The sequence below is a fragment of the Megalops cyprinoides genome, chromosome 20 (assembly GCF_013368585.1).
Source record: "Megalops cyprinoides isolate fMegCyp1 chromosome 20, fMegCyp1.pri, whole genome shotgun sequence".
Lineage (NCBI taxonomy): Eukaryota > Metazoa > Chordata > Actinopteri > Elopiformes > Megalopidae > Megalops > Megalops cyprinoides.
This window is the reverse complement of record NC_050602.1, coordinates 20,003,498-20,016,952: the sequence shown is the minus strand read 5'-3', so window position 1 is coordinate 20,016,952 and position 13,455 is coordinate 20,003,498. Positions and strand designations below refer to the sequence as shown.

At 45.9% G+C, this 13,455-nt stretch overlaps 1 protein-coding gene across 1 annotated transcript; it reads right to left on the bottom strand.

Annotated features, from left to right (window-relative positions):
* Window positions 1-1,872: 1,872 nt before the first annotated feature.
* Window positions 1,873-13,455, bottom strand: LOC118795638 (FAS-associated factor 1-like). Its single transcript, XM_036554267.1, has 19 exons — window positions 13,161-13,455; window positions 11,747-11,815; window positions 10,850-10,896; window positions 10,151-10,416; window positions 9,064-9,155; window positions 8,569-8,657; window positions 7,926-8,031; window positions 7,035-7,121; window positions 6,619-6,714; window positions 6,011-6,134; window positions 5,721-5,784; window positions 5,293-5,374; window positions 4,900-5,054; window positions 4,561-4,697; window positions 4,103-4,191; window positions 3,689-3,769; window positions 3,351-3,428; window positions 2,706-2,921; window positions 1,873-2,449 (listed from the first exon to the last, which is right to left on the bottom strand). The coding sequence occupies exons 1-19, from the start codon at window positions 13,215-13,217 to the stop codon at window positions 2,366-2,368; spliced, it is 2,019 nt and encodes a 672-aa protein (XP_036410160.1). The 5' UTR covers window positions 13,218-13,455; the 3' UTR covers window positions 1,873-2,365.

Sequence of the window (13,455 nt, the reverse complement as noted above, 5' to 3'; positions counted from 1 at the left end):
TTAAACGGAGCGTTTTAAATTATGCATACCACCGCACAGCACAATGGCTGTGCCTGACATGGTAATCAAACCTGCAAGCATTGCATTACCAGCTCCTTAACCACTGCACCACACTGCTACTCCACCCCTCCAACCAGACACTACCCATCTGCACCATTCCACCAACACGTCCCATTTAATTCACCAAGATGCGCATGTACAGGTTCAAGTGTTCAGACACATTACATACTGCCTTCAGGAACTATAAACGTCTACAGCACTAAGCACTTAAGGTATGCGCTTGCTGTAACATTCAGAAGCAAGTCCATGCATGTATGCATGTGTGTTTCACATGAATGTTTCTGCTCTTCAACAGAATTTTAAAAGGTCTTGATATTAACATTCAAATGCACATGTTTCCATTTTGCTTCATGTGCTGAAACTGATTTAAGAGGTGGTTTCAACACCTTCTAATGGAAATGCCATTGGTAGCAAAAAAAGGATAATTGAAGTTTTCCAATGAATACAAGTTGTAGTTTGGTAGGTCCAACACTAGATGGCAGCAATGGCTCTTTTGTGACTTAGGCTCAATAAATCTAAACTACCAAGATTTGTCCTGTCCCCAAATCGATGACGTTTCTGTTCCCGTGCTCTTACCCACATTCCAATTCACACAAGCAGAGGCAACAGCAGAGGCTGAAGCCCACAGTCATGGGTGGTTAGCAGGGCGACGGACTCCTGTTCTTGGGCCCTCAACCATCTGTGTGTCCACTCGGAGAGCAGCGTTCTTCTAGAGCAATGCTGCCGCTTTCACCGTTCCTCCTAAAACAATTACACCCCCACACCACCCCGCCCCTGGCCAACACTTCAGGGGACTGCCTATAGCCACAGCCTGCAGAGGGTCGTATCTGTGGACCTCAGCCTCGCTTACTGGCCCTGTGTCACGCCTGCCATACACAGTAACTGTACATCTGTACCCCTGTGAGGACAGGCGCTTTCGGTGGCTGAACTGACCGGATGAAAAACCTGCCGCTTCTCATTGCTCACAGTTTGCGCATACATTATCTCAGTTTAGTGCATGTTTGCCACTAGCCTCACTGGCAGTCAGGACTCATGGTTAGTAAGTGAAGCTGGCTCACCACCACAAGAACAAGCACAGGTCACTGGTCCCCACAGCAGAACAGAGAGAAAGGGAATAGCATTATGGCCAATTAACACTTGCACTGGGGGGGTTCTGAAATAAAAATGCAATGATTAACTTGAAACTCTATTCTATGTGAAATATTAATCTAACTGTAAATGAAAAAAAAGCCAGTTAACTTGTTTAACAATTGTGTCCACCTGAAATACTGAACTCGTTTTTGGCATCAATGAGACCACAACATAAGTCTATTCAGAGGGTTGCCCACAGAACAGAATATAAAATTCATACACATAATAAAAATCATTAAAAGTATAAAATAACAATAATTCCCATGTATGTGTTTTGAGAGAATGCTGGCTCAGACAGACACATATTTACATATACATTTTATATATTGTATATCAAACTATATCCAACACAGCATCAGAGAACAGAAAACTGACCCCGGTCAGCAGGGGCTTAACACCAGGAGCCACAGGGTCCTCAGTGGGCGGGGCTGAGTGGGACAGGGAGTCCTGAGTGACAGCTTAGGAAGGGGACATCTGTCATCTGTTTGCAGGGACTGTGAGGTGTGTGCGTGTATGTATGTGCCTGTGTAAACATTTGTGTGTGGGTATATGTATGTGTATATATGTGTGCATGAATGTATTTGTGTGTATATATATATATATATGTTTTGGGTTTTTTGCATGTGTGTGTACTTGTGTACGTTTAGGTGTGTGTGTGTGTGTTAGTGTGTGCGTGTGTGGTGTGTACATGGTATGTATGTGTGTGTGTGTGTGTGTGTGTGTACACGCACAGGGTTAGGCGCAGTTGAACAGGTGTTGGGTGAGAATGGGAGTTGTGTGCAGGCAGTCCAGCATTCTGCAGGAAAACTCCGTTAGCCTTTACCGCTCTGGACACGTTTCATACAGTGCCTCTGTGAAGTCCTCGTCCAGGTTTTCTGTATTTGGTAATCTCCTTTTTATTTCACCAGTGAACACCAGGAGTTACTGCAATTAAGAGAGTGTGTGTGGGTGTGTGTGTCTGTGTGTGAGAATGTGTGAGTTTGTGACAGACAGTATGCATCACCATGAGAGTGTGACTGTGTACAAACAAGTACGTTCGTGTTCATGTATGTAGAAGGAGAGCCATCAGGCTCTTGGCAGTGTGCATGCTTGTGTCTGTTGGCTTTGTCAGTCGTGTCTGGGTGTGTAAGTGTGCATGTTTGTGTGTATGTGTGTGTGCTACACCCTCTCAGTGCTAGTCCTTGGCTTCCAGGAAGAGGGTCTCTTGTGGAAACAGTTTGGCCTCTAGGAAGGTGCTCAGCGGGTCCAGCTGGGTTATCTGAGAGAGAAAGAGAGCAAGAGAGAGATCAGCATCATCATCATCATCATCATCATATACTTGGATTTCCATTCTTCCATTTTCAGATGTACAGAGTGAGTGTATGTAACAGGGACTGTGCATAAAAAAATGTGGCCAGTCAGTGTATACATTTTAACAGTCTGTGGGTGTGTATACAGTACAACAGTGAGTGTATGATTATGTACACAATTGTGCGTGTGTGTGTGTGTTTACACATAAAGCCCATGGCGCTCACATTTCGGCGAGGAAAGGTGGTGAGTAGTTTGTACTCCTCCTGGGGGAAGCCCTTCGACGCCACAAAGTCAAAGAGAACCTGCAGCCTGCAGCTGCCCAGGAAACGGCGCTCCAGAAACTCCCCGCTGGGCGTCCGCACACGCAGCTTGCTGACTGGCTCACCGCACTCCTCTTTGGGTTCCTCTGGCAGAGACTGCTCCAGTGAGAGTCGAATAGCCTGTACATGGGGGAGGGACGAATGCTTCCAGTAAGACCAATATCTCATCTACAGAATACACTAGGAGCATCACATCTATAGAATTAAATGATGAACCCTTGGGCTTTTGAAAAGCTATTATAATAACAATTAAGAGGAACTGGACTCAAATGGGACATAACATGATCCATAACCTGACGTGATCAGATTCAGATTTTTTCCTTGACAAATGCATTCTCACATAAACACTACAAACAAACAAAACAATCTCTTTAAGCTGGTTAAAACCCCTTTTCCATGACGATCAGGAAAGAGACGTAAGCCACATGAGTGTGTGGTTCCAACACCCTGTTGGTGGTGGACCCTTCATTCTACTCTGTTCAATCAGTGCCCAACAGCACCCCCTGTCTGTGTGCCTGGCCATGGACGTGTTGGCGCTTGTGCTCTGACCTCACGCTCCTCTTCCTGCTCTTTGCGCATCTGCTCCCGACGATTCAACTCGGCCACCTCCTTCTCCTGCGCTTCTTTCTGGAAGAACCACAGGCAATCTTCCTCATCGTCCTCATCATCATCATTATCATTATCATCATTATCATGTTAGTTCTTTATCAATACATTTTCAATAAATAACACTATTTAAACAGAGAGCTGACACTTGCATTTAACCACCACAACACCAGGCCTGAAAATGTGAAACCTGGATGTGAGCACCATCTACGCAATTTTGCCCCTGACACCAAATATGCTGGTACTTATGAAAGACATAAATCCACATAGGTGGTGAGAACCTTTTTCCGATCAGCCTCTAAAGACAGGCGGTATGCTTCGTCCTGCTCCCTCTTCACCATCTCTCTGGCCTCTCTTTCATCCTGGAGGGAGGCAGGGAGAGAGAGGGAGAGAAAGGGAGGGAGGGGTAAAGAGAAGGGATGACAGAGAGAGGGGGACAGACAGGGAGGTGAGCAGGAGAGAAGACGAGGAGAAAGTTGGGAGAGAAGGAAAGAGAAGTGGTGAGGGTGAGGTACAAGAGAGAGAAAAAAAGGAGGTGGGGGTTAACAGGACAGGGGGGAGGAAAACGGAGAGAGGGTGGAAGGTTGGGCGAGAGAGGGAGAAAAAGGACAGGGATAAAAATGACATCAGGAACATTCCTTTACGAACTGTAAAACGTGCAGGATGTGATGTATCCCGTCAGCACTATGCTCCACCTCATCCCTGATGTCTTCCTGCTGCTGGGCTTTGAAGATCTCCATCGCTCCGATCATCCTCATCATCAGCTCATCTACTGTCGTGTTACCTAGCAACAGAAAGACAATGCCCATTATGATCATTACATCAATCGTCATCATTATATCAAAGGTCATTAGAACTGAGTTTAGTGATGTGCAGCATCTCTGCACACATCCCTAAATTCTTGGAAGACTTTGAATGTGAACGGCGCCCTATTACAAAAATTAAAACCATGTGATTGATTGATTAGATCAGTGTTTCTCAACCCTCTCCTGGAGGACCCCCTGCCCTGCATGTTTTCGATCTCTCCCACAGCTGATTCAAATGATCAGTTTGTTATTAAGCAGCTTCAGGAGTTCATAACGATGTTGATAATTTGAATCAGCTGTGTTGGAGCAGGGAGAGATCTAAAACAAGTGCTTCTGTGGTTCCAGACCTTGGATGATGTTTAGAACTTCGTTGGAGGCCCGCTTGCCCATGACAATGAGGAGCAGCGGGAACTGGTCTTTCTCATAGGAGCGCACAGACTGGGACACCACACTGCCAAAATGCCTCGTGCACATCGTCAGCAATCTGAGGAAGAGGAAGACACAGGGGGACGGAGGGAGAGAGATACACCAATTAGAATTTGGCTCAAAATATTCAAACCAATCACTGAACCATGTGCATTACTCAACAGTGAATTATGGGGTCTGTACCTCTGCAGAGACCCCCACGCACACGCTCAGAGCTGAGAAAGAGACAGAGGCGTCGGGCCAGCAGACGCCGGCTGTACCTGGATTTGTTGGCCTCTTTGGTGACGTCCCAGGCCCAGGTGATGAAGTTCTGGCAGAGGTAGGAGACCACGGTCTCTGCGCACATCATCTGAGAGCAGAAGACGTGGGAGAGGACGCTGTCGTCGTTGTGGAGGTAGATGGCGAGCAGCTTTCTCTGTGAAGAGACGGCGCCAAGGCTTCATTTATGAGTGAGAATGGTTAAGCTACAAGGAACAAAATGAACAGGAGGAAAAGGCAGCTCACAGCAGGAGCACCAGGAGGGGGCAGTCTCTGGTGAGTGGGTTTCCATATGCTCCCTCAGAAAGGCCTTCCGTTAGCCTTTGTGTATTATGGCACATGTTGGTATGTTTGTCCTCTTTTGCACTGAACACAGGGAAGAGCAGTGTACTCACATCTCGAGCTCTGCCGTAGAATGCCTCCTGAAACGCTGCCTCCAGAGACCCGATGAAGAACACTGGATGGCACTCTCCATACCTAATAACCACACACACACACACACACACACACACACACACACACACACACATCCACTGTCAAGCTCTGAGTTTTCAGAATACTGGATTGGGCTGGGACGTATTTTTCAGAATACTGGATTGGGCTGGGACGTATTTTTCAGAATACTGGATTGGGCTGGGACATAGTTTTCAGAATACTGGATTGGGCTGGGGCATAGTTTTCAGAATACTGGATTGGGCTGGGGCATAGTTTTCAGAATACTGGATTGGGCTGGGATGTATTTTTCAGAATACTGGATTGGGCTGGGACGTTCACTGGACTGCAGCCCGTTATGCTGGTGTTGCTCTCTGGTATGAGATCTCACCTTGTTGTGAATTCATTTGTAAACTGCATTAAGGCCTCCGCTTCATCTTCTGCATTTTCTGGCACTGCAGGGTGGGGGAGTGATCGATCACATTCAAGAAAATAACCATGTCTCTTCATCAAAATCAAGAACCAGACTTCTTTATCAAAATCAATAACCATGACTCTGTTAAAATCAAGAACCTTGTCTATTTATTAAAATCAATAAGCATGTCCGTTCATGAAAATCAATAACCTTTTTAAAAACATGCCTAAGCAATGTTTATGATAATCAGTGACGTCAGGACTTACTCATGGGACACTTGCGGGAGCTAGTCGTCCCGTTTCCGAAAATCTCTGCCTCGTCCACTCCAAATTCAGAAACGTCCTCAAAGTCATCCCCCTCGCTGTCACTCTGCATGTGGACATCTGTGCTCTGACCACACACACACACACACACACACACACACACACACACACACACACACACACACAAGAATAATTCACTTCCTGCACACTTCGCAATTATGACACTTCAGCTTTGTATAAGGCAAGAATTTTCCAATTAGATACTGGTATTATCACTATGAATATTACCATCATTATTTATTTTCTTAGCAGATGGCCTACAGGGTAAGTGAGGGGTAACTGAGACAGATTTTTTACAGCTAGATATTTCCCGAGGCAATGAAAGTTAGCTGCTTCACTCAATGGTACAATGCCAGTACACTACCAGGGAAGTGAACCCGAAACCCCCTGGCCATTAGGCCATTAGCTTAACGACTGTGATACTACCAGATGCAAGAGGTGTCTCTAACACTATCCCTGGGGCTTCAGTGCACCACTTCTACAGCACTACTCCCCCACGCTGGCGTGACACGCCCAGAGACGTACGCATCAGTCAGGGTGTGGATGTGTACCTCGTCCGATGGCTCTCGGGTGTCACCTGAGGCAGGTCTCCGGTACACAGACAGGTGGTGGCAGGGGTAGCTGATTCCCGAGGCAGCCAGTGTCATCTAGCACACACACACAGAAAACACACACACACGCATATCAGTGACACCACTGACTCAAAAACAACAATCATTGATCTGTTTCTATATCTACAGCACCAGTTCTCCTCAGAGCAGATGATTTTTTAACTAGTGCTGACCTGGATTCAATCAATAATTATCCCCTGACCCACAATTAAGGACCTCCTTTCATTCTTCTCCCAAATCCCCCCACCCCCTTCAGCTCAGGGACAAAAAACTGCAGAGAGCTCTGGGTACTTGAACACCCGCTAGGGTGAGGTGTTGAAGTGAACGTGGGCTTGGTTTAGGACATGGCTACTCACCGACTCGTCAGTGGCAGAAGCAGGCCAGCCCTCCCATTGCTGGTGTCTTACTGGGATGTTGGTCAGGTCCGACACGTTCCTCTTCACCTGGGGGAGGGCAGGTAGCAATGGGACCACTTTACAAAATCTCACATTTCATTTATACGGCAGATACTACCATTCTCGCTTCCTTATGGTTAAGAGACCAGCCCCTGCCGGGGCACATGGAGGGTAATACAATGCTCTACATCATTAACATTATGGGGGCAGCACTGTGGTGTACAGGTAAGGAGCAGGTCTCCAAAACAAAAACCAGTTTGAACCAGCATGACACTGCTGTCGCACCCTGAACCAAGACACTTATCAATAAGCCGCTGAGCCTTAAGCAACCAACAAAACAACAAAACAATCAAGCTGTTGCAGTAAAATCCTTTGTCCCACCCGTATGAACAGATGATACACAGTCTAGGCAACTGTCTTCTGTTAAGAAAACAATGTAATTTATTTCACAGACACCATTATCCAGGGTGATTTACAGGTGTACAGCTGACGTATTTATACGTGGCTGAAGTGATTCTGTTTAAGCAGAGCCCGCCGCACATCTGGCAACCTGACGGTTACAGCTCTGACTTTTCAGACTTATTTCAGAGTGGTGAGTTCAGAGTTCAGAGCAGCTGATAGATCAGGGCATCTTGTACACCTGTACCCAGCAGCCCCGCTGCCTGCCACTTCCCTGGCAAACGTGAAACATTGGAGACATTGCTTCCCCAACAACTATATCGGGGGACAGTAACTGTCTGTCATGCTAGAAATTCAACAGCACACTTTACATTATATTACATTATTGTAATTTAGCAGCTACGGAGCATGCTCAGTCCACAAAGGCCAGAGAGGAGGCTGCCTGCAGCTCACCTCCTGGATGGTCCTGTCCCCGGGGAAGTTGAGGCTGTAATCCCGCTGTGCTTCGCGATGGCTGACGATCAGCAGGAAGTTGCGACGCAGCGACTCCTGCTGAGAGCTGGAGGAGTGGGGGAGGGAAAGAGGAGGCAAAAATAACACGTTAGCCCACTGATCCTCACTCACCCCGGCGTCCTTCCCACTCCACACACATGCACACACATTCACAAACGCGGGCATGCGCGCAGACACACTCATTCATATACATAAACACACACTCACGCACGCACGTGAGCACACACGCACATGCACGCACACACGCGCACACAAATGCACACACACGCACGCGCACACACACACACACACACACACACACACACACACACACACACACCGGCACTGCACTCAGAAAAATCTCCTATCAGGTCCTACACTGGAAAAGGGATATAATGAGCCAGGTTGGTTCCAGCTCTAGAGTGAGAAAGGGATATAATGAGCCAGGCTGGGTTCTAGCTCTACAGTGAAAAAGAGAATATGGCTGGTTCCAGGACACAGGGGACAGCAGGCATTCAGCAGGGTCAGTCACAGATCCTTAGAAGTGCCCTTTTCTCCACACAAACCACTTCAGACAGACTGTCTGAGACTGGCCTCCACTCACTTGTCTTGGCTGCTGGCCGTAGTGGGGATGTCAGGCGTCAGAACGTACAGGCTGTTGTTCTTTGGCAGGTGCAGACTTCTCAAAACAGTCTGCAATGAAAGGGAATGGAGGGTATTTAAACACAGCAGAGCACTGAGACTAAGGCCTTGTTCACACAGCACATAAATATGGTTACAATTCCCCCTTTCTGTCTGTAATATAGTCGAGGCCACACACAGATTACAACCTGGAGGGACAACCACTGTTGTCCTGCCAGAAAAAAACATGGCTGTCAGTCCCGCTTATAAGCTAATAGACGTGTATGGCCAGGGATCATATCTGACTACTGTTGCACAGTAGACAGCTGAGCAATTATATGATAGAACGACTTCAGTGGCTATCTAATTCCTTTGGGAGTCAAGATGAAAAATGCAGTCTGACTGGATTTGCTATCTCATCCCCACACACACAGACACACACAGAAACACACACCCACACACGCGCGCACACACTCACAGTGTCAGACACATCGCCGGTCTTCCAGCCCTTCAGCTGCATCTTAGACAGGGGGATCTGTAGCTCCGTCTGCAGGATCTGTTTGATTTCACCTGAGGGAGGAGAGAGCCCACGCGGAGTGGAGAGGAGAAACAGAAGAAGCCCTTTCACATCAGCCATCACAGCTCAGCTCTGACAGACACAGGGGAGCAGAAGTGCCCTGCGAAATGCTTTAAAATTTAACCACATGGCTGAACCCATTTCAGGGCTCGTGCAGAGCTTGCTGTGAACTCCCTGCTGCGGCAGCAGCAAGGCATTATCAGTTTAACGCTTGATTTTAAATCAAATCAGCTTTGTCTTCTTATCTCTCAGCCAGTTTGAAACCACTCAATTTAACGATTACCATAACAACATATTTTCCTTTAAACCGCACTTTTCAACAGGCCCTTATGAGTCAGCGTAAACAGCAACAACATTATAAAAAGTGTGAAAACCATCAAGCAATCTAAACAAACCAAGCAATACAACAAAAAGAGCAATAAGAGCTGCCTCCACAGGAGACTGAAAAGTATGCAGAAAAATATGTCTGCACAATAGTCTGCTGATACTTTTCTCCTTTTGTACTGAATATATTTTGGTTGTGCATTCGGAAGACAGGAGCACAGATTATATTGGAACAGCAGTAAGTATTTTTGTGTTGTGACTGACATTTAGAATTGTGTATGCTGAAACTTGTGTTCTGGCTTGGACCCCTGATGGTACTTTTGAGTCATTCGTACTCTACGTGCTTCACTGAAAGGCAATCACTCTTTCAGTCTGAAATATGAACACCAACTATGTGATAGCGGGGCAGACTGATGTCACATTTTCAATTTATTTCAGTGACCTGAAACTGTGGTGTGTGGGCATGTTTTTCAAATTTCACAAAGAAAGAGTGATTGACTTCCAGTAACTCAGTAAATAAAGCGGATAAAAGTACAACCTACTTTAAGTTAGACGCTTTGGATAAGAGTGTCTGCTAAATGACAATAATGTAATGTACATTTAATGTTTGTTACGGGCATGGCCGTGACAGTGCTGACCCACACAGAGAGCTGCCCATACTCACCCACGGTACTGGCCTCCTCCACCACCACCTCCACGCAGCGGTGCCGATACTCCACCCGGAAGTTCAGCATGCGAGGCTGGCGCTCCACAATGTGCCTCTGCGGCCGGGTGGGGCAGAAAGCTGAGGACGAGGAGGAGGAGGAGGGTGGAGGGGGGGAGGAGGAGGAGGGTGGAGGGGGAGAGGAAGAGGAGGGAGGTGGCGTAGCGGCTGGGGGCTCGCCGTGGAGTCCAAACAGGTCGGTCTGAGCTGCCTGGCTGGAGAAGTTACTGGGAAGATCAGGGGGTGTGCAAAAAAGCACAGAAATGTTTATCTCTAATTGCATGCAAGCACAAAACTTTATTTTCACACAAGGGTTGCAAGGTGTGTAGACAGAAGACCAGCGTCCAATATGGCATCAGAACATCGCTGCACTAATGTGCTGGCTATACCTCATTATTGACATCACCTATGCGAGTGGCACCCAAAGGCTCCAAGTGTGTAACACACAAGCCTTCTGTATCTCTTCTGCACTCTCCACCCTATAGAAATGCTATTCATTACCACCCAGAGGAATTCAAATTGTCCAGCGCCATCTCTTAGTGTGAGATGGCAGCTGCTGACCGTCATTCATAAGTGGCTGTGTCATATTGCGAAATGTGCTTTGCTCCTTGTGCGACCACGCTGGGTGGGATGGTGCCACAGGAGCCTGACCCCACTTACCTCTGTAAGGTGCCATTTTCCTGTGGAATCACCCCATTGATCGCTGCCTGAGAAAAGAACAGAGGGTTACCTGAAACAAGCACTAATTTCACCTAACAAAGTACTGAAAATGTAAACATGACATATTCTGTGTGAGATGTGTCACAACTTCATCTGTAGCTGTAGCTAATATCTCCAACTGCAAAGGACACCACCCACACAACTACAGCACCCATGTGCCTCTATCCAAAGGATTACAGAATGCATGAGTTCACATGCAGAGGGAGCAGCACTGCATGTATTGCAGCAGACATTTGGTGTGTATGCATGTACTGACAGGCACACATATCTATATACATGATTCACACAGTTTGATGACACAGGTTAAAAGATAGGCTGGACCAATTTGAGAAATGTAACAATTCTAGGGATGCAAATCTGCCTGGCAGTTTGGTGTTAAAAAAATGTTATAGCTGGATCATGCTGCAATCCATTAAAATAACCTCTTAAAAGCTCTGATAGATGTAATTACCACAGTGATGGATACTTTTTGATCTCATCTGTAACCATGACAGCAGTGCCTGTGTGTTGGAAAACAATGCTCTGCGTCTGTATCTGACAACTGACACCTGTCAGTAACACCAGCCTAATCAGTAGGCCACACCCGCTGCAAGCTGCAAGCAAGGCAATGATCTTCTCTGATCTTTTATAAAGTGCCTACATCCTGTGTGGATAAAACACTACAATACAGAATGCCTGGGTATTTCTGAATCTGCATATTACTATTATGCAAACGCCAGTCCATTTCACACAGAATGAAACTGTGGTAAGCACAAGAGGTCAACAGTGTGAATTTTCTCTTCACCTTTGCCATTTCAACTGTTCTGAAAGACAGACAACTTGTGCAAAAGAGCTTACCACTAAATCCCAGTTGTTCAGTTCTAGGAGTGCGATGGCTTCTGCTATGTTGTCGATACCAGTGCAAGCCTGTAAATTTGACACCAAACACCAAACAACATTCAGCAACAGCAGTCCTCTTTACTGACTGTGTGTATGTGTAAAGTGAACAAACAAATGAAAACCTCTGAACAGCACATTGTGGTATTACAGCACTATTTATTTCTTTAATACATGCCCTTGTCATGGATATCTGTTAAGCATCACACACAGGACCTTAGTTTAAACCTCAGATTTTGAGCATGACTGTATGGTTAAAAATTCTGTTCCCTCAACTCCACCCCACACTGTCTGCAGCCCATGGCACAATCATAACCTCAAACACTTACATTTACATTTATTCATTTGGCAGGCGCTTTTATCCAAAGCACTTTACAAGTGAGGCAAAGTACAACACAAGCAAAAAGCAAAATAAGGAACTAACAATATAACTTCCTTAATGTTTATATATTAACATCATTTTAACACTCTTGGCTGATCAAGCAAGTCACTGGGGCGTAGGGTACTTTCATTTTCAGAAATTAAAGCATGTCTCTACTAATTATTCAAAGCTAATAAAACAGTCTGGAAATTAAGACAACTTTGTCAACGAAATGAATGCCATTTTAGTTGTTTTTTTTTTGACATAGCATTCCATAAATTCTAATAGGACGAGTTCTATCCCTTATAGACATTCCGTGAAAGTAGATAATGTTTGTTATGTAACTTCGCTAGGACCAGATCTCGATCTGTAAGGGTTTTAGGGGGGAAAGCCCCCAAAAGATTTGCATGTATTAAAAAGAAAATGATCCGTATCATATATCCAGTTGGACCGGTATCTGTGTGAAAGAATGAAGCTAGCCAGCGATCTGGCAAGCATAACATTTCTCTAAGTTAGTACTCTCTGTGCCGAGGGCCCGTGTGTTTTTACTCCACACGTAAACAAACCAGGCCGACATCTGAGCCTGGAGTGAGTCTGACCTGGCATGAACTTTAGCTAGCTAATGTAGACAGGATGCCTTTTAACTCTCACAGCTTCCAACTTTTTTAAACTCAACCAATGGTTACAAGACTACAGAGACAGTCTCTGTGGCTAGTCAAGTCACACCTTAGCCGGCTAGCCTTCCGCTTTATATTGGAATGTGGATAAGTTGCTGGCAGGGTAATACAGCAATCCCTGCTCAGTCAAAAATAAAACACACACAACGCTAGTTAGCTAAATTCGTCTGTCATCTCACCTCAAAACCAAGGCAAGAGAATCTCTAACGATACTCTTTCTTTGTTTTGGCTTTTTATAATATAACCAGTCATCGCGTTGAACAAGAGAGTATCATTTTATGTTAATCCATGTAGTGTCCTACTAAGGACAACCCGAGTGTTGACATAGACGACCCACCTGAAAATCTGCCAGAATAATTTCTCTGTCCATGTTGTTACCGCTGTCGGTGGCCATTGCAATGACTGTCTAAATGCTAGCGAGCTAGCGCTCTTTCTCTGTTGAAAGGATGACTGCGGTTCACAACAAAAACATCGTCGTAACTTCAACACAAAAAAACACACCCAAGGCAATCTGGGGTTTCAAAAAATATACGCACACAGAGCAAGGTTCTTTCCGCACCTCGCACCGTTCACCCTAATCTTTTTTGTTTGTTTCAGTCTCCGGTGAACCGTCACTTTTCTTCTTCATCTGG